This window comes from Macadamia integrifolia, chromosome 1 (assembly GCF_013358625.1).
Source record: "Macadamia integrifolia cultivar HAES 741 chromosome 1, SCU_Mint_v3, whole genome shotgun sequence".
Taxonomy (NCBI): Eukaryota; Viridiplantae; Streptophyta; class Magnoliopsida; order Proteales; family Proteaceae; genus Macadamia; species Macadamia integrifolia.
Window position 1 is genome coordinate 19,821,620 of NC_056557.1, and position 26,919 is coordinate 19,848,538.

Consider the following 26,919-nt stretch of genomic DNA (forward strand, 5'->3'; position numbering starts at 1 on the left):
ATACAGCACTACCACACCTATTGAACAACTGGTTATTTGTCCCTTCTTTTGGTAAATTTGTCCCTTCTTAAGAAATATGCAGTCTGGCGCTTGATATGATTATCTTGTAACCAAAACCCGTTAGAGTAACCCAAGGAGGTTTGCTTAGTTGGCAAACACCAACACCTCAAAATTAAGAGGTCATGAGTTCAATTTTCCTTGGGGCCTAACTATACAAAATAAATATAAAAATACAAATACAAATACAAAACTTTAAAATAGGAGTCAATCAAATTATTATATTCCCTAAGAATATATCTGAAAATATGAGATTCAAAAGAAGAATATCCTCCAAGATATATCTCAACTTCAAAAGAGAAATAAGGATTCCATCCTTCAAATAAGCTATCACTTTCTTATTATTTGATTTAATAATCAACCTTTTATAGTCTTCCGATATTGCTTCTAGCATAACCATACAGATAGAAATAGCTTTAGGGCATCATCGACTTCGTCCAATAAGAAATATTTTAGGATCTCCGTAGGAAAGCCCATGATGATGATGAAGAAGGGAAGGATGGGGAAATGGCCGATTCTAAGATTCTTAGGATCAATTTCTTCCGATTCCAATTCGATCCGAATCAGAATCGGCAGGGACTGATTTATAAACGATTCCTGTTTTTAAATCTCTCTCTCTCTTTCTCTCTCTTGCAAATCTGTGTTTGCGTTCCGTGGGATAATACAATAGGTACATAATGGTTTGACAAGGCTAAATAATGGTGGAAGATCCTTGGGCATTGGGCTCTGTGGTACATTAAAGAATGAATATATGAATATTCTGAAGGTAATTCAACAAATATGCAAGCAAAAAATTCAATAAACTTAAAATCAAATACTCATCACAGGGTATACTCTGTCGATTTACATTGTAGGCCCATTGGTTAACAGAAATATCAAAATCGAAAAAGCAAGTGCTTCGACAGAAAGATGGCCTACACAAACTCCATTTTCTCTTGCATTATAGCTGTAAGTCAAGTACGGATGCTTCGATGGTGGTTCTTCAAACACATAAACTCCATAATTGTGATATATGTATTATCTAATAATTATATATTTAAAAAATAATAATAATAATAAATAAACACAAAAGTTACTCCAGGAATTCTCTTCCTGGACCCTCCATTTGGCTTCTTTATTATGCTTAAGGACCAGATACTATCCTCTTGGAGATGTCATTAACCTCAATTTTAGTGAATGATCTTAGGGGATGATAGGTCCTCGGGGGTGTGAGAAGGCTAAATGAAGGCTTGGGGTCTAAGATGCAGCTGCACTTGGGACCCATTAAAGTAGCAGATTCACCCATGGTATAAAGTCAAATTAGTTTGTTTGGTTTTAGTGAAGTTCTCTTCCAGACAACTCGTAGGGGAGAGGGAATGTGCTCTAGTCATCAGATATTTCTCTTTTAATGGTGTTTTTGCATGGAGATTCTCCAATCTTAACAGGGAAATGCAACATTTAGCACCCTTCCTGAATATCTCATTTAGCTGGAGACCTATGTCAGCAAATCTCACAGCAGAAGATATGCCAAACAGTCTGCTTGGAGTTATTATTCTTCTGGCTTTTCTTTTCATTTATTCTTCAAAGGAATTCCATTTTTCATCCAGAATGATATATTTTGTCAATTAAAATAGCAAAGAGAGGGGGTAGGGGAATCTACTCAGCGTCTCCATACCAAGGCTTCAATTTTTGTGCTAGCCTGAAAATCTTCGAGACAAATTCTGCCCAGAATACTAGAACGTTTAGTCCCCTTCACCATTGGACTAAAATTTGGTGTGAAGTCATCAGTAAGCATATTAATACATGAGGGGCATGAGGCTTCTCCCATTGCTGCAAAGTAGTCTTATCAAACAACCCTTACAGAAGACATGGTGGCAAGAGGTAACCTGAAAGACGAGGATGGCAATGAAAAAAAGGATTGAATGTACACACAATATCAGGTGGTCTAAACACAACTTGATGTCTCACCACAGGATCTTCTGCTGCCCCAAGGCAAATGCCCAAACTTGTTCACCATTATCAGGATGGCTTGTGCTCCCATTATTTAGTGCAGCAGTTTGGTAATGAACCACAAGGTATGGATGATCCACTGCCTGTGGTGATTCAAAGAGACAAATCAGCCATAAGAACTTGCAAAAATGGTATTTCTCATGGACTGTTAATCTTAAGACAACCTCACTTCATATTCGAAGTTCAGAATAACGGGGAGGTCTTGAACTAGAACAAAAAGACATTTCATGAATCAAAAGTTCATCCAGGCTTTGTCTAAGTTTTACTTACAGCTGAGTCTTGAGAAACTAATTTTGCGCATGAAGAAACAACCCAGAGTTTATAGAAGCAAAGACTTTATAGTGTTATCTTTGCTTTCTCCTTGGAAATATATGAAGATCTAGAAAAGTCTATCCTAAAGTTCCAAAAGAAACATTTCAATTTAAAATATGAATGGACTTGAGTGAACTCTGATACAATTTTGAATTACTCTTTTACCTTCTTCATGTGCTCTGTTTACATTTCATGTCTATCCTTTTGAAGGATTGTGCATGAGGAACTTCTTAAACCTGATGTTCAAACAAGTATACATTCAAGACAACAAGAAAATGTCTTGAGCGTGCAAATGCTATCCCATAAATTTAACTGCAGCTGTTGCTGGAGTAACAAAATAATTCTCTTTAATTCCCTCAAAAAATTCTGAATTTTCAAATAATAAACCATCAATCAAAATGGAGTAATGAAATAATTCTATTCACTGCATACTTCATCCTTGAAAATTCTATTGCTCTTTCTGTTCCAAAATTACCTTGGAACAACATTTGATACTTCAGAAGATTTGGATCTGTTCCCAAAGCTGGCTGCTATTACTCCTCCCTAATATTAGATCCAAGAAAGTCATTTAGGTAGTTCCAGATCCTAAAAATCCATAGAAAGTGTTTCTAAATCTCACTTACGAAGAATAGTCATGATTTAGATCAAGTAACAGTCAGTGTCTTCACATAATAAAGACTGATGATGCAAAGGTGGGCCACAGTAATTTTCTCCAAAGAAGCCATCTAGAAAGACAAAGCAATTGTCATACACATGGAGCTCATTACCAGAGCCATTGTCTATGACACCATGGAATGGTCTGTGAGAAGGTCTCCCCCATATACATGAGATTAGCAAATGAGTTGATTTTTCTCATTCACATTCCTCCTAAATTGCAAAACCTTGGTTGTCTGGCTCCTTCCTACTTCTAGGCTTCTTCCGTCTAAATTGTCTAACATTTCTCCACTTAAAGACACGGAAAGGCTAAACTATAAATCTTCCCCGAGCCTCACTCTGTCACCCTTTGATAAATTTTCAAACATCTAAGAATGATTCTCAAATCCTTTCCCATAAGAACCAACAAGTAAGTTAAATGTCTTTTGATACTTTATACTCACCCCTTACCTTTTCAGTGTGAATTTTCTGTTACATGTAGTGAGATTGCAGAAGTAAGTAGACTTTACATCTTCCTGCTAATTAACATACAAGTTTACCACCAGCAACTTTGTTTCCATTTTCTTTTGACATTGAAATTTAGGACCTCTTCAAGTTCTTCTCTTTTTAATAAATAAGAAGAGAAAACCTGGGGTTAAAATATTGGCCTTCACATTCTTTACAAGGTCCTATAGAACAGATACCTTATATATAATAAAATATGGGAAAAAGGTTGCTTTAATTGTAAGTGTTGAACTCTTACAAATGGATGCCCTAATTCAAGCCACCTATTGAGATGGAAAAATGTGCTATTTAGATGTCAAATGCCACAACATTCTTTCTAAACCAAAGGCTCTGAATGACAAATCTGGGATTGACAATAAGCGTCTTCTTCCTCTTGGATCTGAGAAGATATCGGTCATTAATAATTACATCTGTAAAAGGGTTGGATGTTAACCATGTCTGTATCAATATTTATGCCAATATCTGGTCTGATTAATATGTGGCCTGTTTAATAATGTCTTATATCAGTCATATGAACAGGTAAGATATATATACCTGATATAAATATATGCATACGATTATATAAATCAACTAGATATACTTCGGATGGAGCATATAGATTTTATAATCAGTAACATATACCCATAAAAGATAAATGTGTTGGATATCTAGTATTTTTAATAATATAATTTGTAAGTATATTTTCAGTTTGTAAAAATTACAGAATCTGTACTCTTTTTCATGTGCTTCCTCCCCCCCCCCCAACACACACAATATATATATATATATATATTTATTAATTAAAACCTTATTTGGATATCTGATATCTGGACCCAATATTTTGATATCAAACAGATCTGAATATGTATTGGGTCCATATGATCCATTAGATCTTAGATATCCAGTTGAATAATCAGAGAGAATACACAAATATACCTGATCCATATTCAGTCCATCTACAGCCCTAAACACGATGTAGCATATGCATCTACCACTTCAAATAAGATTCATGCACAATGAGGCAGTGCAAACAATAGAAAAAGGGCAGTTTCCTCATGGCCAACATCCTCAACTGCTATTAATGTTTAGAAAATAATACAGAAAGTGTAAGAAACTCCATGAAGTACTCGACCATAAGTAAGTCAACTTGATCATGGTCTGCAACCAAATTGCACCAAACTGGTAACTTAACCTTGCTTTCAAATGTACAAACACCAACAAAGAATTGCTTTTGAGATGGAAAAGTATCAAGAATCATCTTAAACTTGAAAGTCAATGGTTAAGAAGTGTAATATTATACAGATGTAGCAGAAACCAACAGTTGGTGTGTAGACAGGATTAATGCCCACCTGTTGCAATCTTGTAAGGAGTCGAAATATGTGGATGAAATTATTCAATATGGTTCCATTTTCAATGTATTTGCCAATTACAGAGCACATCATATAGAAACTTGTCCAGGAACTGCTTGCACATAATACGAGAATTAACCAACAGCATAAGAATACTTGTAAAGCAGCATGAAATTTTGTAGTATCACAATCAATCAGAACTCTCACCTGCTGGGCTTCCTACTGTGGGGAACTACATTTTATTTTGGTCTTCTGGGGCTTTGTTTAGTAGTATTAAGAAACAGTTGAAGTACAGAAAGAAAAGATATACTAAAAACAAGGAAGATAAAGCTACACGTATGGAAAGAATAGGAAAATTACCAAATAACAATACAAAATATATTATAAGAAATTTGTTTTATACCATTAGAAGTATGAAAAAAACTTAAATATTTCATGTTGACACTAAAGAGAATCAACTACTCTCTTACACTCTTATAGTTAATACTGTCTTTTAGTTGTTAATGTCTATAATTGTCGTTTGTGTCCATCAAGCCGTTACATTGTAATAAAAAAATGTGGACCAATGGGAGAGTTAGTTATATCAATTCCCTTGCTCTCTCTCTCCTATTCCAATGGGCTAGAGTTCTCGTTATGCAAACTCAGGAAAAATACAGATCACATTCATGTGCTATTGAAAAGGGGGTGGAATTCTAAGTCATAATTTATAGTAAGATTTTTTTTTTTTTTAATCGTACTAGACGTTGCAAGATTTTAGAGGTGTAGAGGATTGTAGCAAATGTACATCCCTAAATCACTGTGGCAGGAGGTGAGAGGAGAGGTGTGTGCTGATTCAAGAGGAATGTGGAAGCTTTGGTTCTCCAAAAACTGGACGGATTAGCAGCCAGAAGAATATTTACAAAGAAAATATTGACATATCCATTGAACACAGCGGAGGTTTAATATTTAAAAATTTTAAATTCCTTTTAAGACTAGGAAAAGAAATGCTAGTAACATTTGAGGATGGGACGTTCTGAAATTAATAAGGGAAAGCTAAAGCAAGATCCAGGGAAAGAGCGATACTTATAAAGAAGCTTCCTTCAGTTGGTAGCCAGAGCTAGAGCTCAGGTTTTTGGGGAAAATTTTCTTGGAATAAACAGATGAGAAGAGTAAAATTCAACATAAACAAAATTTTAAAAAGTTTCCCTTGTCAGCAGCGCAGGATCTCTAGTCTGGACACTTAATTCTGCAACGTGGAAGGGTCAAATGGCAAATCCTACCATTGGATACCTGGGAGTAAGGAGATAGTCTTAATAGACCACATAGATTTTAGACTCTAATTCGATCATTTACTCCCCCCATGTATTGGCCTGCACTCCCGTGTATGTCCTTGCACACATATTGTACTCTGATCACTACAAAATATCATATTATTCAATGCTTTGTTTTACCAGATGGAAAAATCTATTTGGGCTGAAACTTGACATGCAAGCAAAGGCTCCTGGGGTTTACATGTCCTCAAAATTTCGGCCCAATCCGATCTACCATATGGCAGAAGTTGTCAACCAACCAAGGTTTGGCTATGTAGACCACCATACGAGAAAACCTTCTCCCTATACTATATAATTGGAAGTAAATAAAACTTATGGCATATAAACAGATAAACACAAACTCATACACACATTAAAAGCAAATAAATTAAGAAAGATGAAACAGGCAATAAAAAGATCATAGAACTAATGTAAGTGGTGTAAAGAGAAAGGAGATAGCAGAAAGTTGCTTGGTGTATGAAAGGTGCGTAAAAGAATTAAGATGGAGCTGCAGCATATCGCCAAATACAAAGAAACTAAAGAAGAAAATAAGCAAGAGAACTCACGTATTAAATTGTAACCGACTTCATTATACAGTGATTTGTAATAATCTTCTTCTTTAACATCAAAAGAATCTTGACTCAAGTGAACCTAGTAAATCAGGGACATCAGAAATTAAGAGAAAGGCAATCAAGGTTTTCCTCAGCCATAAGAAACAGGGTTGATTCCCACAGACAGGGAAACCTTCTTCATCAAGACTCCCTGACGGCCTAACCCATATAAGAGAGAGAGGAATAGCTGCACTTAATTTAAGAGGAAGGGAAATATCTTAGTGCGTCTTAGTGCTATGCTTTTCAAAAGTTTATGTTTTAGTAAAACCGTTGCTCTTCTGCGGCTTCTGTTTTGGTTGACATTATCTTCCTGTGCTAGTATAGGTTTAGAAATATACTAATATAGAAAGGATAAGAAGATATTAAAAGCAGAAAAAATGTCACAGTTAAACCTCAGGCCATGATGACAACAACCAAAGTAATTATAAAAACAAAAATGACTAACAATATGTTAAACTCACTCTTTTCCACCACCAAAAATGATGATAATGGCCACAGTTGCACTTTCTTTTGGAATTGCAACCGGCAGAATGTTCCAAAATGTAGATATAGCAGAGTTGTTAGTTTCAGAGAGTTAAGAATGAAAAATGGAATTCCAAATGTAATGTAATGAAAAGAAGAAATCAACTAAATTTCAGTATGCAAGTGACCAAATGGCCAGTATTCCAATAAGATCTTAACTTCCTATACACAAAATATGGTAATGACTAATGAGGAATTGAGGATAGCAACAAGCCAAGTTATGTATCTGCACCATATGAGAGCCCCGCATGCAGGCTAGTCCAGGGTGCACTGATGGATACCCCCAGGAAGATCTTATATTCTAAAAATTAATATAACTAACTCATTGGAAGAATTTATTTATTTTTCCCCATTTTATACCATTAAAAGAATTATCAATGAATTAGATTATAAACATGATCATATCACAGCCAAATATCCAAAAAAAATACAATAATTCATAGTCATTGGTACACTTATATCTTCATTCACATTATCCTTCACTCTTTCCTATTAAATGCCACTTACTGCAGTTTACATTTTAATTGTAAAGGTTATGAGCATGAAACAGATTTAAGAAAGGAAAAATACATACAAATTAGGACCTTTCAGGCCACAATTGGTCTCTGTTGGAGACTTCAATGCTTAGCACATCTTACTGCCAAAGACACACTAAAGTATACAAAGAAACTAGTAAAGAGACTTTGGGATCAAGCTCAAACTTCAAACGTTTAATATCACACATAGATATTGTAAAGTAAGGTCACCTAACTCCATATGTCACTTTTTTCCATGACACCCCTAATTCAAAGATGAAAATTATCCTTATCCTTATTTATTTCAGCTCCAATCTCTAGATTACCGAAGCAACAACAACATACTCAGCCTTATCCCAACTAAATGGGTTCAGCTACATGGATCTATGCAAAGAAAAAATGTTAAGAATAATAGTAAAAATATAAGAACACCATAGCAACAACTACGTAGCAATATCCCACATAAATGGGGTCGGTTACACGGATCCTTGCTCTCCAAACAACTCTATTCGTGGTCATACTTGAGTCAAGACCTAAACTATGCATGTTTTTCCTCGTTAGTTCTCCTAGGGTCATTTTAGGCTTGCCCCTTGCTTTTTTAGTCCCTTTGATCTGAATCAGATTACTCCTCCGAACTGGTGCATCCAAAAGCCTCCGTTGAACATGGCTATGCAACCTCAAACGAATTTCTTGGAGCGTATCATGTATAGGGGCAATTCCCAAATCAGCTCCAATATAGTCATTTTTTACTTTATCCTTCCTAGTTTTTCTGCCCATCCATCTCAACATCCTCATCTCTACTACACTTAATTTATCTTTATGACGCTTCTTAACTGCCCAACATTACGCCCCATACATCATAGCCGATCATACAACCATCCTATAGAATTTTCCTTTAAGCTTTAAAGGAATGCACTGATTACACAATACTCGGATGCATCTCACCACTTTAACTTTCTTTGAAACATCATCCTCTATATCACCTTCTTTATTTATACTTCACCCCAGATATCTAAAATAATCACTTTGCGGTATCTCTCTCTTCTCAATTTCACCATTTTGTTATTCGTCTTAGTGTCTCTAAAGTTATACACCATATACTCCATATTCCTTCTACTTATTTTAAAGTGTCTTGATTCTTTGGTTGATTTCCATAACTCTAACTTAGCGTTAATCCGTGTTTTGGTCTCATCCACCAAAAAAATATCATCAACAAAAGTCATACACCAAGGAATATCATCTTGAATGTTCTTGGTTAAATCATCCATGATAAGCATCAAGGATTAAAGTATCGGTATCGGTCGCCGTATCGGTCGGTTAAAATTAAGATACGTATCGGAGGGTATTGTATCGTATCGGAGATATGCTAAGATACACTAAAGATATGCACATAAATGGATAGGGAACACATTTTTACACACTTTTGCATAAAAAAACAGTTAAAAAAAGCTATATATAACATGTAGAATGCATAAATACTTAAGTAGAGGGTATCGTATTGATAGACAAATATATTGAATTGAAAATGTTCAAAATGATGAGGTATGAGTTTCTTACAGTTTTTTCTTTCCTCATTGCCATTGCCACTGTGATGAGTGCCCTGAAGAGTGTCGTGGTTAAAGATGAAAAAAGTGAGTAAAGATTCAAGAACTTACTATTCAAAATTTTCAACTTTCAAGTTCAAGGTTCTTCTTGGACTATGTTTTTCTCCTTCTTTGAACCATTCACTTCCACAATGTTTCTTTCAATCTACTATTTGAGTCTCCAAAAAGGTGTGTGAATCAAAGGGGAAGAAAGAAGAGAAATATAGAAAACTGTTGGTGAGAGTTTGAAGTGTTTGTTTCAAACAACAAAAGGCACATTCACACTTAAGTAGCCGTATCGGTACGTATCGGTTTGATACTATACGATACAGTCGATACGTACCGATACGGTACCGATACTTACCGATACTCACGGGAATTTTCATATTTTCAAAAGTTCGTATCGCAGAGTATCGTACGTATCGATACCGATACAGTACGGCACGATACGGTACTACCGCTACGCCGATACACAAAAGAGGGCCCAAAATTCCCTGTAGCGTATCAGTATGTATCATGCCGATACATATCGGCCGATACGGCACGATACGCACTGACACTTAAAACCATGATAAGCACAAACAAGTAAGGAATTAAAGTTGAACCTTGATGTAACACAATTATGATTGGGAATTCACTACTTTAACCTCCCACGGTTCTCACACTAGTCAACACTCCTTCATACATATATTTAATTATTTTCACATACTTATTCGACACCTTTCTCTTCTCTAATACATGGAAAATTAAATCTTTAGGGTCTCTATTATAGGCTTTTTCTAGGTCAGTAAAGACCATATGGAGATTCTTCTCGCAAACTCTAAATCTTTTCATGAGCCTCCTAAGTAATTAAATAGCTTCTATCGTAGATCTACTCGGCGTAATGAACCATTGTTCTCCGATATACTAGTTTCTCTTCTCATGTGGGCTTCAGTAACATTTTCACATAATTTCATAGTATGACTCATTAGCTATATGCCTCTATAGTTATTGCGGCACTGACTATTTTGTATATTGGACCTACAATGCTTCTTCTCCATTCAGTTGGCACTTTCCTTGTGCTCATAATCTTGTTAAACAATTTAGTTAGCCAAGATACACTACATAATAGAGCTCCCAAACATATTTGGGAATTAGTGAACTTAAATAGAATAAAGGGAAATTTACATCCACCTCACCTCGCGTATGTCCTTATTACATTCACCCCCCTCGCGTTTTGTTTATTACATTTAAACCCACCCAAACTAACACCATAAGAGAGGTGTTAGTTTTTGAAATAGAAAAGACCATACCCTTCTTCCTCTTCTCTATTTGCCTCTAACTCACCTCTCTCTCTCTCTCCTTCTTCTCTGATTTCAGTCTTTTCCTTGATTTCCAAATTGATTCTCTCTTTGAAAAGCCGTGGAAGATACCCAATTCACTAGCAGAGTCACTGATTCTTCGTTGATTAACAAGACCAACAAATTCCCCAGCACAAGCCAAGTAACTAACGAGGAAGATACCAAGTTCGCAACCCAAAAAGCTAAAGCATGGAAGCCCATTTCACCAGCAGAGTTGCCCAGAACTTCCTTCCCCAGCCTATTCGACATCGATCAGATGCCGAAGACCCCACAGCGTGGATCCCACCACCGCCGTGGACAAAATCATGTGAAATATTACTACTCTGAAAGAGATGGAGCACTCATATGAACTTGAATTTGGAAAAGAAAACAATAGGCCATTTTCAAATAACATGACATGCTTTCGCAAATAAAAATAACTGCTTCATGGATCTTATGAAGAGCATTTGCTGGTATCAAAACAAAGTCAAGAGCAGGTCTGATTCATGACATTCCGAAAAGGCCTCGTTGTGGGATGAAGTGAGCTTGACTAATTCGAAAAACCCTAGTCGGGAATTTTCTGATACTGGACGATTCAATAGGGCTTCATTTGTTCATTCAAAGAATCTTCTAGAAAATTAAGTCCAAGTTAAAAGCACCATATTGGCACCGATATTAGTCGCCATCAATGCCTGATAACGATCTATATCAATCCAATACGAGATCAACAGTCTGCTTTTTAACCTAAAATTTAGGGTCCATTATCACCGATACCGTATCAATATGTTGTCGATACAATTCCGATAACTAAAACTGTGGTTGTCAAACATAAGTGTTTGCTCGGTAGCAGAGTTGATTGTGCATGTAAGCTTGCTTTAGGTATACAGAGGATCCATGAGAAAAAAAAACCAACCGGTAAGTCCCAATCCCAAGTTCCGGGCAACTCTGCTGCTGGTGAACTGGGCTTCCACAGCTTTTCAAAGAGAGAATCAATTTGGAAATCAAGGAAAAGACTGAAATCAAAGAAGAAGAAGAAGAAGAAGAAGGGTAAAATCATCTTTTTCCATTTCAAAAACTAACACTTCTCTCACGGTGTTAGTTTGGGTGGGTTTAAAAGTAATAAATAAAACGCGAGGGGGGTGAATGTAATAAGGACAGACGCGAGGGGATGTGGATGTAAATTTCTCTAGAATAAAATAAGACAGATTCAAGAGGTTCTCTTATGACTTGTACTAGCTATTTGGAAAACATATTGGGCTGGGCCACATCCATGGGATTTCAAGCCCACTTGTATCCAACTGCATTAATTTTTCCATGGTAGGAAATACTCCCAAGTTAATATTAATAGATAGAATGAAAGGAATGTAATAAAAAAAGAAAAATAAAAGTCATCTGAATGGAAACAGACATCTTGTTAGACCAAGCAAGACAATATCCAACAGTAAATTACCTGAACTCAAGTGATTTACAATCACACTCCATACAGAAGAGATATGAGTAAGGTGTGATCTGAAGAAAATGGACCTGTGCAGTTCAAGTTCCAAATTTAAAATGTAAAAGAATACCAACAACTAAATGCTCAATGAGTTTAGATGCCACTAACTAGAGAATAAAGTTCTCCAACATGAACCTAAAGCAAAAACAGCTTTTGTTGCACTCCTATGCTTAGTTTTGATGTAATGAGCCTCGATAAAAAAAAATAAGACGTGACTTTTAAATGACTAAAAGGAAAATTAGAACACGAGTTCTGAGAAGTGGAAAGCCATATAGATCAACTGAAAATATATTTTGTCATTTGATAACAAGTAAATGTGTAAATAAAAGAAACACCAGCTACATTTCAAAACTGATTATAGACATTGCGGTTTTTAAAACTCAAAGCAAAAATTTTTAGGATAGTTATACGACCAACAATGATGCATGGAGCTGAATGTTGGGCAGTGAAGAAAAAACATATAAACAAACTTAGTGTTGCTGAAATGTGCTAATTTAAGAGTAGCTTCGATATATGATAAATTGCAAGAAATTCATTTGATGTGGCATCAACATGTGCAATGGAGGACTTTGAATGGAGTATGGAAGGTTGATTTGATTCAGATTGAAGTGGCTAAAAGAGCCAAATGTAGCAGGCCTAAAATGACCCTTGGAGAAGTGGTGAGGAAAGGCATGCATAGCTTAGGATTAGTAACAAATATGGATTTGAATAAAGCTGATTGAAGAAAAAGGATCCATGTAGCCGACCCCATTTGGTTGGGATAAGGCTGAGTTGAAACAGCTAGCATGATTCAAATAGTTTCTAGAATCTATAAAAGAAGACAAGTAAAGATTGAAGAAGGGAAACCTTTTTCAGTTATTTCATTTATACAGAATGAGCTTTTATATAGGTGTGTTGGTCAAATTTAGTCATGGCATTCACCTATTTATTTTCCTTTTAAAGGAATGAACTTCATTTCAACATGTTTGTTAGCTCATATAATACTTTGATAGTATTACCCCTAAAGCTAAAAGGAACCTCTTTCCCTAGGCTTTAACGAGGTTCTAAGAGAGTTCACCCTTGATGTCATGGGTTTTAAGAACACAATGATATACAATTTCCTAAGGAATCATTTTTCTCCACATATTTTCCCCTCATTATGCAATCCCAAACACCAGTTTCCTGTTCTTTCTCTTTTTGGTTTTTCACTTATGAGGACACAGCGGTCAGCAGAGGACCAATTTATTTTGAAGAAAATTCAAGTTTTTGAAACATGCAGAAATGTCTTCTTGACACTTTTCATAAGAGCATAGGGAAGTCAGAAGGACAAAGAATGACTCTATTTGTAAAATCACAAATACTTTATGATGTATTTTCCTAATATAAATGATAGGAGCATGTAAGCTTACTTCATCCAAAATAATGCGTTCCCACTTCGCAGAGTGCAGCAATGAGATCACATTTCTATACTCTGCTCCAATGGTGGAATATGTAGTCAGGACGAAGGGCCCATCGTATACTAATACCCTGGTGCTCCCTTTGAGGGTGGACTGATGCATTTCACTCTCCCACTGCTTCATAGCAACCAACCGGCAAACAGCGAGGGTGCCTTTCATTTCACGGAACACTGTGGATGAGCTGGGTTAAGGTGAGGCACACCAGATCCACTAGTCGATTGACGGATTGCCCGTTTGGCAAGAACAAGTGCAATGGCCTGGAAGGTATTACCCATTCCCATCTCATCTGCTAGGATTCCTCCTCTGATTTATGATTCTTCTTGTTTCAAAGCTCATGCAAGCCATTCCTTTTGGTACCTAAGCAGAGAAGTCAGCAAATCAGGGGGAGGCCCAACAATTTCATCAATTTTCTCACCTACTTGGTCTGATTCAACATCTGCTGTCTCATGGGCATCGATCCACCTCTCATTCTCCTCCTTCCAAAACTCCCACATTAATACTGGCTTTTTTTAAATCTTCCTCCCTCTCTTCTTCTTAGGTACATGCAAACGACCAACTCTGTCTTCTTCAATATGGAGATGTGGTTCTTCTTCACGGCTTTCTTTATTCTCAAGTTCAGCTTTTAAGTTACTGCATAGTTCCGCTAGAATGTCAAGGGTCGCAAAGCCCCTCTTCTGTCTTCCTTTCTTGGGGAACAATAAAAAACATCATCATCGTCACTAACTTCGATCACAGCTTTTCCTTTATCTACTAGGCCAGAGCCCTTTCTTTCTTCCTCCGCCCTCGGAGGTTCACGAGGAGAACTTCCACCTACATAGCCAGAAGACCTTGTAAACGACGATAATACGTCTCTGTCCCCATCTCACAGCTCTGACCAACCTTTCAAAGATTTATCCTTCTTTACGAATCAAGATAGCTAGAAGAAAACAACGAATGAATACACAGAGAAATACCTCCTTCGCTAACGCTCGAGTGCGAACCTAGCTCTGATAAAGAATCTTCTTCATCGGAATTACCTCCGTTCCCCCGCATCTTGGCTATTCAGATTCTAATTTCGTCACAGGGAGTCATCAATGCATCAATTTATGTAAAGAATGAAGGAAAGAAAGAAAAAATATATAATTTAAGTGCATAAAAGGAACGATTTCTTGGAAAACCTGGGGGAGGGAAAGAAGTTAATTTGATTCCTTCCCTTCCCGTGTACTTCCTCGCCGTCAGTAGGAAGAGCGATGGAGTAGGTGTACGAGCTGTACAACCTTTCGTGAAGAAGTAACAATGGCGGAACCGTAGGTGTTTTAAGTCGGTTTCAAGAGTGGAGTGGAGTGGAGGGGAGAGTTGCAGTCTTTGCAGCTTTCTAGTCGCCAAATAAAATGCTGAACACGGCGGGAAAGAACGATCGTTAAACATTTGCTATCTTCTTCTTTTGGGTTTCTATTTTAGGGAAAATTACAAGATCACCTTAAAATTGGATTTACTGAAATGCCATAACCTGCCCTCACCAGTGATCTCCACAACAAATTAAGCAGGAGGTGTCAATACTCTAATTATAAGTCTCAATTTTTTAAAAACCTTTTTTTTTTTGGACAGAAACGAAATGTCATTCTAAAAAATGGGACAAGAAGAAACTCCTGCCGAGATATAAATTATTTACGAAGAAAGGTGGGGGTTGAATCCACAAGTATGAGAAAAACAAAAATTAAGAACATCACTTGCAAGGAATGGGCTTTTCTAGTAGAACCCCGTGGAATGAAACAAAAATAAACTGAAGCAAAATCTAGAGATAATACAAAAATATCATCGACTATTTCTAAGGTTGCCCAGTCAAGAGAGATAGAGATTTCGTTGAGGGCCTAGATAAGAGGCTGGCAATTAGAAAAGACCGACAAAACAGAGAGCACCAAGCTATAAAAACATTTTTTCTCACTCCTTGCATTAAATAGCTTTGGGGAATTAGATAAAAAGGCAATCAAAAGAAGAGAGAGGTTCCATAAAAAGCAACATGGCTTATATACCAAAATAGAAACCAATGGAAGTCTACATGGAAAGTATCAATAACGGTGAAATTTCTGCCTTTCATGTGGGGCAAGATAGGCATTTAACCTCCCATGTGTCTTGGCACATGGGTCATGCTGCCATTTACAGTTCTGTTTCTCTTAAAAGAATGATATTATTTCTTAGTTCACTATTTTGGTGACAAGAAGTTGTTCTTATGTCTAATTATAAGGATTTAATTCTCTAACAAGTGCTAACATAAGCTATACTAACTGACAAAGTTCATTTTCCTATAATTATAATGTCCACATGGCCAATCGATTAAGGTATGATGTTTTGGTGTCTGTGATGTTGATTGGTGAATTTTATAGTACATATTTTTTTTATTATCTAAAAGCAAAAAGTAATTAAAAAAGAGCTGATAGGTTACATTGCGCAGCATTAGAAATATACATAGGGTTCTTATTAAACATGGGTCATGTGAGCTAGTTTGACAAAAAAAAAAAAAAAAAAAAAAAAAAAAAAAAAAAAAAAAAACCTACCTCATTAGTAGGCCTAAGACAAAAGCCAGAGTTTCCATATATTTGTACACATCCAAAAATAAAGGAGTTACGCTCCAAGACCATGAGGTGGTGATTAGGTCAAAAGTTAAATTTCGTTAGACTTCATATTTGCTTCAGACTTCCTTCACTTCTCAACCCCGCTACTATTCCTATTGCACACCAAGTAGTAGAGTCCCCACCCCTCGTTCAATATTGTTTCTTGTCAACAAGTAGTTTGTCATCATTAAAGAACATATCCCAGTCATATTAGTAGTGAGGTTGGAGACTGTAGCACAAATCATGATTCTGTAGCTGAAATTTGAGATGGTGATAGTCAAAGAATTGGTGGGGGAAGAAAGTACTTGTTGTGAAGATTCCTACATGGTAGGTTGGATTGTATTAATCCACCATAATTTTATAGCACATTTGTAATCTGTGTATTGCAACATGTTGGTCATAGGTTTGAAACTTCGAAACAACCGCTCCTACGAAATAGGAGATGTTGCGTATATTTACCACTCATAGATCCTATAATAATGGGACCCTCGTGTGCACCAGGTTGCTCCTTTTTTAGATATATATTGATTTTAACGTACTAGAATAATTTGATGTTTTCCACTAATTAATTATAAATTAAAAAAAAAAGAACCAAATGATCATGTGTCCATGTGAATGTTAAATTAAAAATGTGAAAATGTTTCTTGCAATATGTATGCAAAGGCCAATGAGAGCACACGAAGAAGCATCCATAGATGTGTCATATTTCATTTTATGGGAGTGGACCGATCATTTTACTTTCCATTTGTGTGGACACAAGAGCCACACTCCCCACATAAACTTTTTTTCCATTAAATATAAAGGATAATATAGCACTAATAATTAGCAATACATAGATGGACTAAAGATTTAAAAGTAGTGCGAAAAATCAATGACAATATGCCATTGAGAATTAATCTAGGCATTTTATCCAGGGAGAAAGAACAGAGAAATCTTGCTTCATTGGAAGAATCAGATGAAGTATTCCTTGTAGAAATTTGAGTAAATAGGTTAAGTGGGCACAGAAATTCATTGGACGCCTTGTTTGTACCATATGGAAGATATGTCAATCTCTTGAGAATTTAGTTAAATTATCAAGGGCTTGAAGTGGATTAATAAAGATACAGCATGGTATTGTAAGCTAAACAAGGTGGCACAAAATAGGTAACCCCCTTCCCAAGGGAAAAAAGACTGTTTGTCAGCCAATTATGCACTCCATGGGCAATCACCCTATGATTTCCCTCTTTCCAATGCATCTGCATCACATGGTAAAACAATTTTCTTATATTATTGGGGAAACACAAATAGAGATACAAATATAAGAATCCTTTATGAATTCGCAATCACTACAATATAAATACAATAGTTACTGGTTCCAATTTATCTTAAATTTTGAATTCTATGGCTTTTTCCCTTCAGCCTTATCCAAGATTGCCTTTGCAAGATCTACAGCATGCTCTGAAGGAATAGATATTTCAATGCCATCTTCTCCTGTATACCTGAGTCACCATGCAGAAATATAAAAGAATAGAAAAAATGTGATTACGATGATTGTATCTTCTCCAACAATCATGCTTGTGAAGAGAAAAAATTAATTAGGAAGTAAAATTTCTAAAGCATGAAAAATGAATCCAATAATGAATGAATGTTTCAGGGCTGATTTGGAATTGCCCCGATCTAAGATAAGCTCCAAGAAAGTAGTTTGAGGTGGTATAACTATGTTCAACAGGGGCCTACGGATGCAACAGTAAGAAGAAATGATCTGATCCAGATAAAAGAAACTAAAAGAGCAAGGGGCAGACCAAAAAAGACTATAGGTAAGAAATAAGTGTCTAATCATGGAGTCAAATAAACAATATCAAGGAGTTTTTCACTCTAAATCTTGTCATGGATCCTGATCCTCTCAAATTCTTAATCTTGCAATTATTGTGCAATTCTCTCTATATACGCGACACTTGTATATTTTCAAAACCCAATGATGATAAATGTTTAAGTTTTCAAAATATACAAGTGTCACGTGTACATTAAAGTCGGTTATTTAAACAAGTTCAACCCTAATCTTTATGTCAACTGGATTGAGACCAAGTCATGCAATGGATCAGATTATTGCAAATATTGATCCATGGATCTAACACATTTGTAAAGATCCACCCACTGATGGGTTAGGTATAAGCTCCCTTGATACATACTAAATTTCCAAACTGTAACTATAGCTTCTCTCTCTCTCTCTCTCTCTAGCCAATTTTTTGTTTATCATACCATGGCACAATGTGGTGTCAATGTGTAATCTATTTCGAAGCTCTTTTAAATAATTACTAGTCTCAAAATTGTCCCACGCGCCATGTTCTGAAGGGTTTCCAAACAGACGCGAATGTGGTCTGATATCCAACAATTCTCTGTTAAAGAATATATGGATGTCAATCATGTTATACTGCTAAACCCTAGAAGAGAAAGAACTAGTAAAATCTCGTAATTTACGATCAATTCATTCAATATTTTTCTTTTTAGAGGACAAATTATCACATTTAAATTATGTGTCAGATATACTGATACCCCACCCATCCATCCGGAAATCTTAGTGCAACCCCTTCACATTTGGGTACAAGATGCTCAAGGATTATAAGCATTAGGTAGTGGGTACTCAAAAGGATCTAAGAACATGGAAGAACAAATCCAAGAATAACCAGAGATGTAATATTAAAGGAGATTAGGGTTTACGGTTTAGGGATTGGAATATTAGGCGATGAAGTTGCGAAGATGATTTTAATTGAACGAAGAGATGACATCTGGATTGAATTAAATTAATTTTTTTTTAGTACTTTAACATCAATCTAACCTATCAGAAACAAATGCCTCATGTAGGGCCACTTGTCCTTTAAAAAAAAAAAAATCTATTGAACTTCCTAAATAATGCCCTCACTAGACATCAACCATTTTAATAATTTGGTTGTAATTAATTTAACAGATAAAAATGTCAACTGATGAGAAGCTGACCTACATAAAATATCAGATTCATTCTTCAGTTTCATCCATTATAAGACAGATCACAGCTCCACCATCTTTGATTCTTTATAACTATCATTGATCCTATGTTTAAACCTTAAATTTTAAGCATTAAAGTCTAATCAAACAGCTTTCATGATCCAAATCTATTGAGGTCCCAAAGATACTCTATGGACTTCAGGGTAAGCAACATATTCTATAGTCTTTTTTAAGTAATTGATGTTATCAAAGGGGTGTCTCACATCAAGAAGCAACAATTTAAATTAAATCAAAACATGGCTCCAACTATCCTCAATAAGGGCCCCACATAATCTGAACCTTTCTTCCTTTTATTCTATTTTTAAATTTTAAGACATCTCAGTGCCAACCATATATTTGGTGAGATTTGGTGGGATACTCTTACCTTGTTCTTATTAAATAAGAACATAAACCATGACAGATCACTTGTATAGTGACATAAGAGGAAGCTTATCTATGTATGAGAAGGCACTGTGAATAATACATTTGAATCAAAATCCCACTTATATTAGAAAAATTGCTAAAAGCTATGGTCTTCTTGTGGGCAGCACGAAGCACAAAAAAAAGATGTGACAGTTTGAGAGGTTAACGGACAATTCTTCTAGTTCTATTAGGTAAAAGAAAGCGAAACAATAGCTTCTTGCGGATCAAGTTTTCTTTCACTCACAATGAAGTGAGAATTTCTTAATTCTTGGACTGAGGAAAGAATATTTTTGACTTCCAATAAAAGGTGCAAGTATTAATTATAAAACTTACCTGTACAAGAATCTAATCATAAGGTAATCATAAGATCATATCATGTTGGATTAGCTGCGTAAAACATTCTCTATTTCTTTTTCAAGTTTCAACTTCTGGTCTTCTACAATGTTCAAGAATACTCCGAAAATAGGATAAATTATATCTCTTTTTCCATTCCACAATTGGGTTCTACCTTACAATGGTTATGTACATTTGAATAATCTTTATTCTATTTTGGTAAGTAATTCTAGGATTGGACATAACCCTCTCAATCCAATAGCCATGAGGTAATTGACTGACGTCTGAGCTGTATTTCCTATTATATTTGCCATTATATATCAATCTACATTATTATTAGTATATAAGGGAAAAAGTTTCCCACGATTGTCCTCTCATATGTTTTTTTTTTTTTTTTTTTAAATTGTTCTCTCTCTCTCTCTCTCTCTCTCTCTCTCTCTCTCTCTCTCTCTCTCTCTCTCTCTTACCCTAACCATATATGACTTGAATCCTCTAAAGTACATCAGCCCCCCTAGCGCACGTCGGAGGGTTGAGAGGCACTTGGGATGCATGTACAAGTGTCACCAACTGTTTGATGTGCACTAGAGGAATTGGTGCATTAGAGAGAATCTCGTTTTGACCATGTAAGCCCTATATGAATGATATTGTTCTTTTTGCTGCCATTGGCATAGTGAGGTGTGGTGTGGGAAATTCTCCCCACATTGAATTTGTGGTGAACCTGCTCGATGTAACAATGTTCGATTGGTCTAGTTTGGTGGTTAAATTATTCATTTCATCACCTACTAAGGATAACTTATTTAATATTTTGAAGAAGTTGAGCGAGGGTTCTAGACCAAATGGCGTAGTTGAGTGTACCAATGAGGTATGATAATATGGTGTTAAATGAAAAAAGACGACAATGTCATTTCATGTGAAGAGAAAAAAGATAAGACACATAATGGTACTAGTGCACCGGTGCACAACACTCTCTTCTTAATGCTCAGAGAACCTTTTCCCTTCGAATAATTATTCTTTTTACGATACTAGATTGAGCGTGGAAAATCATTGAAAAATGAGAAGGAGGCCTTTTAAATGGTAATGTAATTTTTCTTTTTTTATTTTTATTTTATGATCAACATTGTAATACAACGTACTTATTTGGTTACATTTTCCTATACTACATTGTGTGAATTATGTAAAGTTTTCCGTATATATTTATTCGATCGTTTTGACCGGTTTTTACATGGAGCATTGTATTGGCCAGTTGCACCATGGTCGGACCGTCAATTTTCTTAGTGAGGGTGATCCATCATTGATTGTTTCTTTTAAAAACCGTTGAAAAGTCAAAATATCATCCGGTTCAAATAATCTCTAGGTGTACTTACCACACTTGTGCCTTTTTTTAAGATAAATTTATTTCATTTTTTATTTTCAGTCGGTTAGATGATTCTACATTTAATTCATTCTTGGGAACATCAATTTGGCTATTACAAAAGAAATATATACCTAAAATATAACGGAATATGCCAACACATGGGATGTCATATTTTGAATATGAGTTTTAATTTTAACACATAATTCATCCAAACCATTCTCTAAATATCCAACATCCAGAGATTTACTAAATCATCCTCACAACTAGATGTGGAGTCCAAAAATGCTCTCTAGACTATGCTGCAGTCCAAAAAAACTTTTGTCATAAATTTGATTCATTCTAAAAATTCTTTTAAATTAATTACATCAGTTATATAATATATATATTTTGTTTTAGTTTTATTTTTCATATATTTACATCATTTTGAATTAAAAAAAAAAAAAAAAACCCTTAAATAAGGATGGGGATTTTTAAAGGTTTGTGCACATCCATTAGATTGTAATAAAATAATTTGTAATTAATATTCTTTAGATTTTAATAGAATAATTACAAAAAATTTAAATTAATATAGAAGGTGCGTTTAATTGTGCCATTTGAAAGTGTGATGTGGCACTTTGACTATTGGATATGTTTTTTATTAGTCTGAAATAACTAGCTGTGAAAAGGGTAGAACTAGGGACCTCATATAAGTAACTTATGGGTCTCCATAAACTTTTCTTTTCTTGTTACAGGAAAAAATCCCTAGGACACTGGATGCGAGGATTCCATCTCACACCCCAACATAATGAGCAATGGGGTCTATAAAGACACCCTCAACCCAAGACAATATGTGGATCCCCCACTTTAGGAGCCTATCTTTTCCTAGACATTATGTGGAATTGTGGATCCCCCACTCCACGAACCCATCTTTTGTTCTCCCATCCCTGCGATTTCTTACTTAGACATCATGGATTATCTTTGTCCTAAAGAAGAAGTCACAAAGTTTCACAAAAAAATTTGGGGCATGTGATTGTAAAACATCTAATGAGTATCCATATGTATCAATTGTATCGTTAAATGTTGGCATGATCAGCCCCGATAAAACTGATCTGTATTGATTTTGATAATGTGACCGATATGGTACCTGATACAGTACTTTACAACCTTGGTGGGACCCATCAACAACTGTATAAATATGGACCCCAGACCCAAAGGGGCTCAATGCTGTAATTTATCATTTATGAAATCAGGACTGCAGATTTTCTGGTGCAGCAGAGATCTCTTTAGTCAGCTAAATCAATGGGAGAACCGTTCAGAGTGTGAATCGCGTGGCCGTCCAAACTTATCTACTTAATGCTGCTTTTTATAACTCTTAAACACGGATTACACGCCATAACCCAACATTTTTTTAATTTCTAAGCGAGTGACGACCTTGGTTTTAAAATGTCGATATTGTAATTGGCATATCGGTTGAACAATACGGTACCGATAACGATACATTTGGTTTTAAAAAAAAGTTGAAGTTTTCATTTAAAATCTGACCGATTCAGTCAATATATATTGGTATGCCATTGTCGATATAGCCTTGTTGGTCATTGCTGATACAAGATCAGTATGTATTGGTTGAGATAGGATGATTTTGCCATTGTTTTTACCTTTTATCCTTGATTCATACCGTTACACTGCAATGGGATCAACCAGTAATTGGTATTGATCAATTTGATATTAATTCTTCAAACGATGCTGGTGACCAATTGACCTGAACCCTAAAAAATTATTTGTATCAGGAATTGGATCCAACTGATTATGGTCTAGATGCATGTCCACGACCGCACTGTAAAATGGATTTACTTGGCTTATAGGGGTGTCAATTCCAGGGCCAACGCCAACATGCTTGCTCCAAGCTTGACATGTCAACCTTGAAGTCTGCCTGAAACAATTTAATAAACATGATGGGCTCAAGCTTAACCTGATTGTAAACGGTCATTCCCAAGTTAAGTGTGCGATTGAGACCAATTGATTAATAGTCCAACTCAGCCTAACATTTAAAGCTCATCTACTGAGCCCGACACATTTAAAACCTGTTTATAGCTAATTAGAGATAAATATCTCATTAGCTCGTTTAGCTTGATCATTTATAAATGAGATCAGGCCTAATATGAGGCATGATTAATTAAACGGATCACGATATAAACACCAACAACAAAGTGTTATCCCAACTTAGCGTGATTATCCACATAGATCCAAAGTAAAGACAAGAAAAAAGATAAGTAAAAGAAGAAATAAATTACCAAATACATTGACGAAGTAAAACACAACCATAAGGTATTTGCCATATGGATCTTAGCCCACCATTACACTCTATTCGATATCATATAATTAGACTTATCATGATATGATACGGTAGAATTTGTCACCTAATAAAGCAAAGACACATGGCATCCATCCGATAGAGACCACAAGGCTTCAAACCACTAAGGAGAAGATACTCGAGGGGGGTTCCCGAAACCCTAGGCTCAGAAACCTTATAAGAGGGAACCCAAAAGAAACCTGAAGGAGGTATGCCGACACCCACTATTATTCCTATAAAAACATTGTTCTGTCAATCACTAACTTGAAAATCAGAGGACTAATCCCGGAGATACCTCTGGGCCTCTGTCTTCTGTGCTTGTGCAGGGTCGACTCATAAGGATTTTCGACAGTAACATGATGCAAGATGCAAGATCCTAAATAAGAAAGCTAAATTAAGCCAATCAAAATCAATTCGGCCCATCCGATTGACAGCCTACTAAGTTGGCCGCAACTGGCCATCTCGAATTCCGAAGTAGCTTACGAAGTGTCAAGGGGGTGTTTGGTTCAGTAAATCTTTGGGATGACATTCTTTAGAATAATAATTCATAATTTTTGGAGTTGTTTGGTTCACTAAGATGATCCTCATAAGTGAGCATCCTATTTCCCATGAATGACCATATTACAAAGGATGTGTTCTAAATCTGAGTTTACCTCAACACTTAAACTCAGATTTGAGTAACCTTTTTACCACCAAGTATAAAAGGAGAAAGAAGAAAAACGTTCTTTAAGAAAACCAATATCTCAACCTGCGAGAAACATGTACTAGCCGTAAGACAATCAAACGATTTTTTAGAAACAAACATAATTCTAAAGAATGTCTATCAAAAGATAGACATTTATATCTGATACATACGGCAATTGATTTATCGAACCAAACACCCCCTAAAAGAGTTTTTTTTAACTCAAGTTACTTTGACTTTACTTTGTATTCCGCTTAATTAGCCACGTAGCCCCTCCAAAACTTTTTTTTAACTCAAGTTACTTTGACTTTACTTTGGCATTCCGATTATTTAGCCACTTAGCCTCTCCCAAACAGATGGAAGGGTATTTATGTCATTCGAGTAGCAGCCAAACCCCATTTCCATGACAAATCTCACGCTTTTTAACTTTTTCTTGCATTGATTTGACGACAATACCCCTCTGTACTTTTCTAGAAACTCGAGAGACAGAAGGACAGAGATAATGTCGCTCTTACACCAATGCCCACACATCGACATGCTCGTCCGTTCGTTCGTTGCTTCGTTCCCTCTAACCAAACAAAAACAAATTAAAAAAAAAAAAAAGAAGCAAAAAAGCCCTTCAGGCTCCAGGTATTTCTATCTCTCCGTCTGTCTCTCTATCTTTCTATCACTATAAAACCTTTTCTTCTTCTCTGTTTGGGAGGTTTTCGTGGTTCTCCACCTTAGCTTTCTCTCTCCTCCCTCGTCACCCTCACCCTCACCCTCACCCTCACCCCCTCATATTTCTCTGCACCTCACTATTTTTTCTCAATCTCACTGTCTCTCCCCACGATTATGGGCTGTCTTTTTCTCCTAATCTAAGCAACCTTGAACAAGAAAGAACAGGGGGAAAAGGTGTCATTTTAGTCTGGAATTAACAATTTGATGGAAGGGGACGATGGATCTTGATGTGTGCCGGCACAGGTGCAGAGCTTCTCTCTTCTTTAGAGTCCCAAAGTTTCTCTAATCTCTATTCTCTACCCAGGATTTTAACATCTTCTTCTTCTGTCTTTAAAGGTACAGATCATTTCTTCCTGACCCTCCTCATTAATGGGGAGAAGGTTCATAATCTGTTGGCTTCGTATTTAATGGACTTAATCTGCTCGAAGAAAGCCAACAAAGAGATAGAGGCACCTTCCTTTGATTGAATGACCTTCCATAGAACCCAATTCCATAAATTCGTCTCTTCCTCTCTCGTTCTGGTGTTGTTGGTTTCCCTCTGAAGGTTAAAAGGTGCTTTTCTTTTTGGCTTGGAAGGCACCACCACAACCATGGCGGCCAAGATGAAAGGTCTCTATAAAGGGTTCAAATGCATCTCCCAGATCTTCGGTAATGCTCCTTCAAAAATGAAAGCTTTCCTTTCCCCTTTTTCTTTTTGGTGAAAAATTGTTGAACAGGAGCTAATGTGGTATGTGGGTTCATGATGTTGCGCAGTTGTCAAGGAGCAGCGGGAGATGGAGATTGGGTACCCAACAGATGTTAAGCATGTAGCCCATATCGGATGGGACAACCAATCTGCAAATGCACCCACTTGGGTTCGTTTTTTTCTTCTCATTTGTTTGATTCTTATGTAGTGGACACACGGATTTAGATAGATCGTAGATCTTCTTTTGTTTCAGTTCTAAAGATTCGTTTGCCTGGTAATGTTGCAGATGAACGAATTCAAGTGTTCTTCAGATTTCTCTGCTATGTCGCTTGGTAGCATTGGAGGAGAAACAGATCCCAGCTACGTTCCTATTTCCTCCTGGAGCTCTCAAGGTATATCTATCTCTTTTTTCTTTGATTTCTTCATCCTCTTTCGTCAGGAGATTCCAACAGTTTATCCTCTTTCATCCTCTGATGGGAATTTAATTATAGATTATTCATTTTTAATGGTAGCTCTGCAGCCTCTGATTTCTTATTCTTGAGAATTATTTTTATAAATGGAAAAGGACAGGTATGCTAGCGTAGTATCTAGGAATTAGGAATGCTATCGGCATTTTGACCGTAGGATTTGATCAACATGAATTGAATCTTTGGATGGAGAGAAGATAAACAAATTTTCAATGTACGGTTGCAACACTTTGACTCTCTCTCTCTCTCTCATCGCTGGAAAAAATCATTCATTCACCGGATCCAGCCGGAGAAAGCAAAGTAGTTGGCACCGCCGCTGTTGATGGACCGCAGCCGCTGCCGTGGTCGAAGAAAGCTCAGAGGGAGGGGGAGAGAGAGGAACAGCAAAAACCAGAAAAAAAAAAAGAAGAAGAAGAAGAAGAGAACTAAGCTCAACCTGGGCCTGTTTGGTGCTGAAACGCACACCGAACGCTGCCGCTGCCGACTTGTTTGGTGCTCTTTCTCTCTCTCTTTTACTTCTCTCACCAAAGGGCCAAAGGAATGGGGATCTGTCGCAGCCGCAGCCGCTGCCGCTGCCGAGGTCGAAGAAAGCTCAGAGGGAGGGGGAGAGAGAGAGGAACCGCAGCCGCTGCCGCAGCCACAGTTGCTGCCGAGGTCGAAGAAAGCTCAGAGGGAGGGGGAGAGAGAGAGGAACCGCTGCTGCTGCCGCTGCGAGGTCGAA

General features: G+C 36.5%; 2 protein-coding genes across 9 annotated transcripts in view; one reads left to right on the top strand and one right to left on the bottom strand.

Moving 5' to 3' along the window:
* Window positions 1–1,652: 1,652 nt before the first annotated feature.
* LOC122074627 lies at window positions 1,653–15,251 on the bottom strand. Of its 7 annotated transcripts, none has more exons than XR_006139039.1 (6): window positions 14,568–15,251; window positions 13,567–14,424; window positions 12,134–12,207; window positions 6,700–6,784; window positions 2,005–2,129; window positions 1,653–1,922 (listed from the first exon to the last, which is right to left on the bottom strand). XR_006139039.1 is itself a non-coding variant. In XM_042639577.1 (6 exons), the coding sequence occupies exons 2-6, from the start codon at window positions 13,771–13,773 to the stop codon at window positions 1,883–1,885; spliced, it is 489 nt and encodes a 162-aa protein (XP_042495511.1). In that variant the 5' UTR covers window positions 13,774–14,424; window positions 14,568–15,249; the 3' UTR covers window positions 1,653–1,882. The 7 variants fall into 7 exon arrangements, 1 of the variants encoding a protein (XP_042495511.1); XM_042639577.1 differs by lacking the exon at window positions 6,700–6,784 and adding an exon at window positions 9,339–9,381 and having other exon boundaries at window positions 14,568–15,249; XR_006139054.1 differs by lacking the exon at window positions 12,134–12,207 and having other exon boundaries at window positions 14,568–15,250.
* Window positions 15,252–24,953: 9,702 nt separating this feature from the next.
* The window catches only part of LOC122076013 (CRIB domain-containing protein RIC10-like), a 3,814-nt gene continuing 1,848 nt past the window's right edge, over window positions 24,954–26,919 (top strand). Inside the window, exons 1-4 of one of the 2 annotated variants that reach the window (XM_042641270.1) lie at window positions 24,954–25,289; window positions 25,383–25,694; window positions 25,800–25,900; window positions 26,018–26,123. In XM_042641270.1, coding sequence (XP_042497204.1) covers window positions 25,637–25,694; window positions 25,800–25,900; window positions 26,018–26,123 — 265 coding nt within the window. In that variant the 5' untranslated portion in view covers window positions 24,954–25,289; window positions 25,383–25,636. The remainder of the gene's footprint in view (window positions 25,290–25,382; window positions 25,695–25,799; window positions 25,901–26,017; window positions 26,124–26,919) is intronic. The other variant, XM_042641278.1, reaches the window with a different exon arrangement.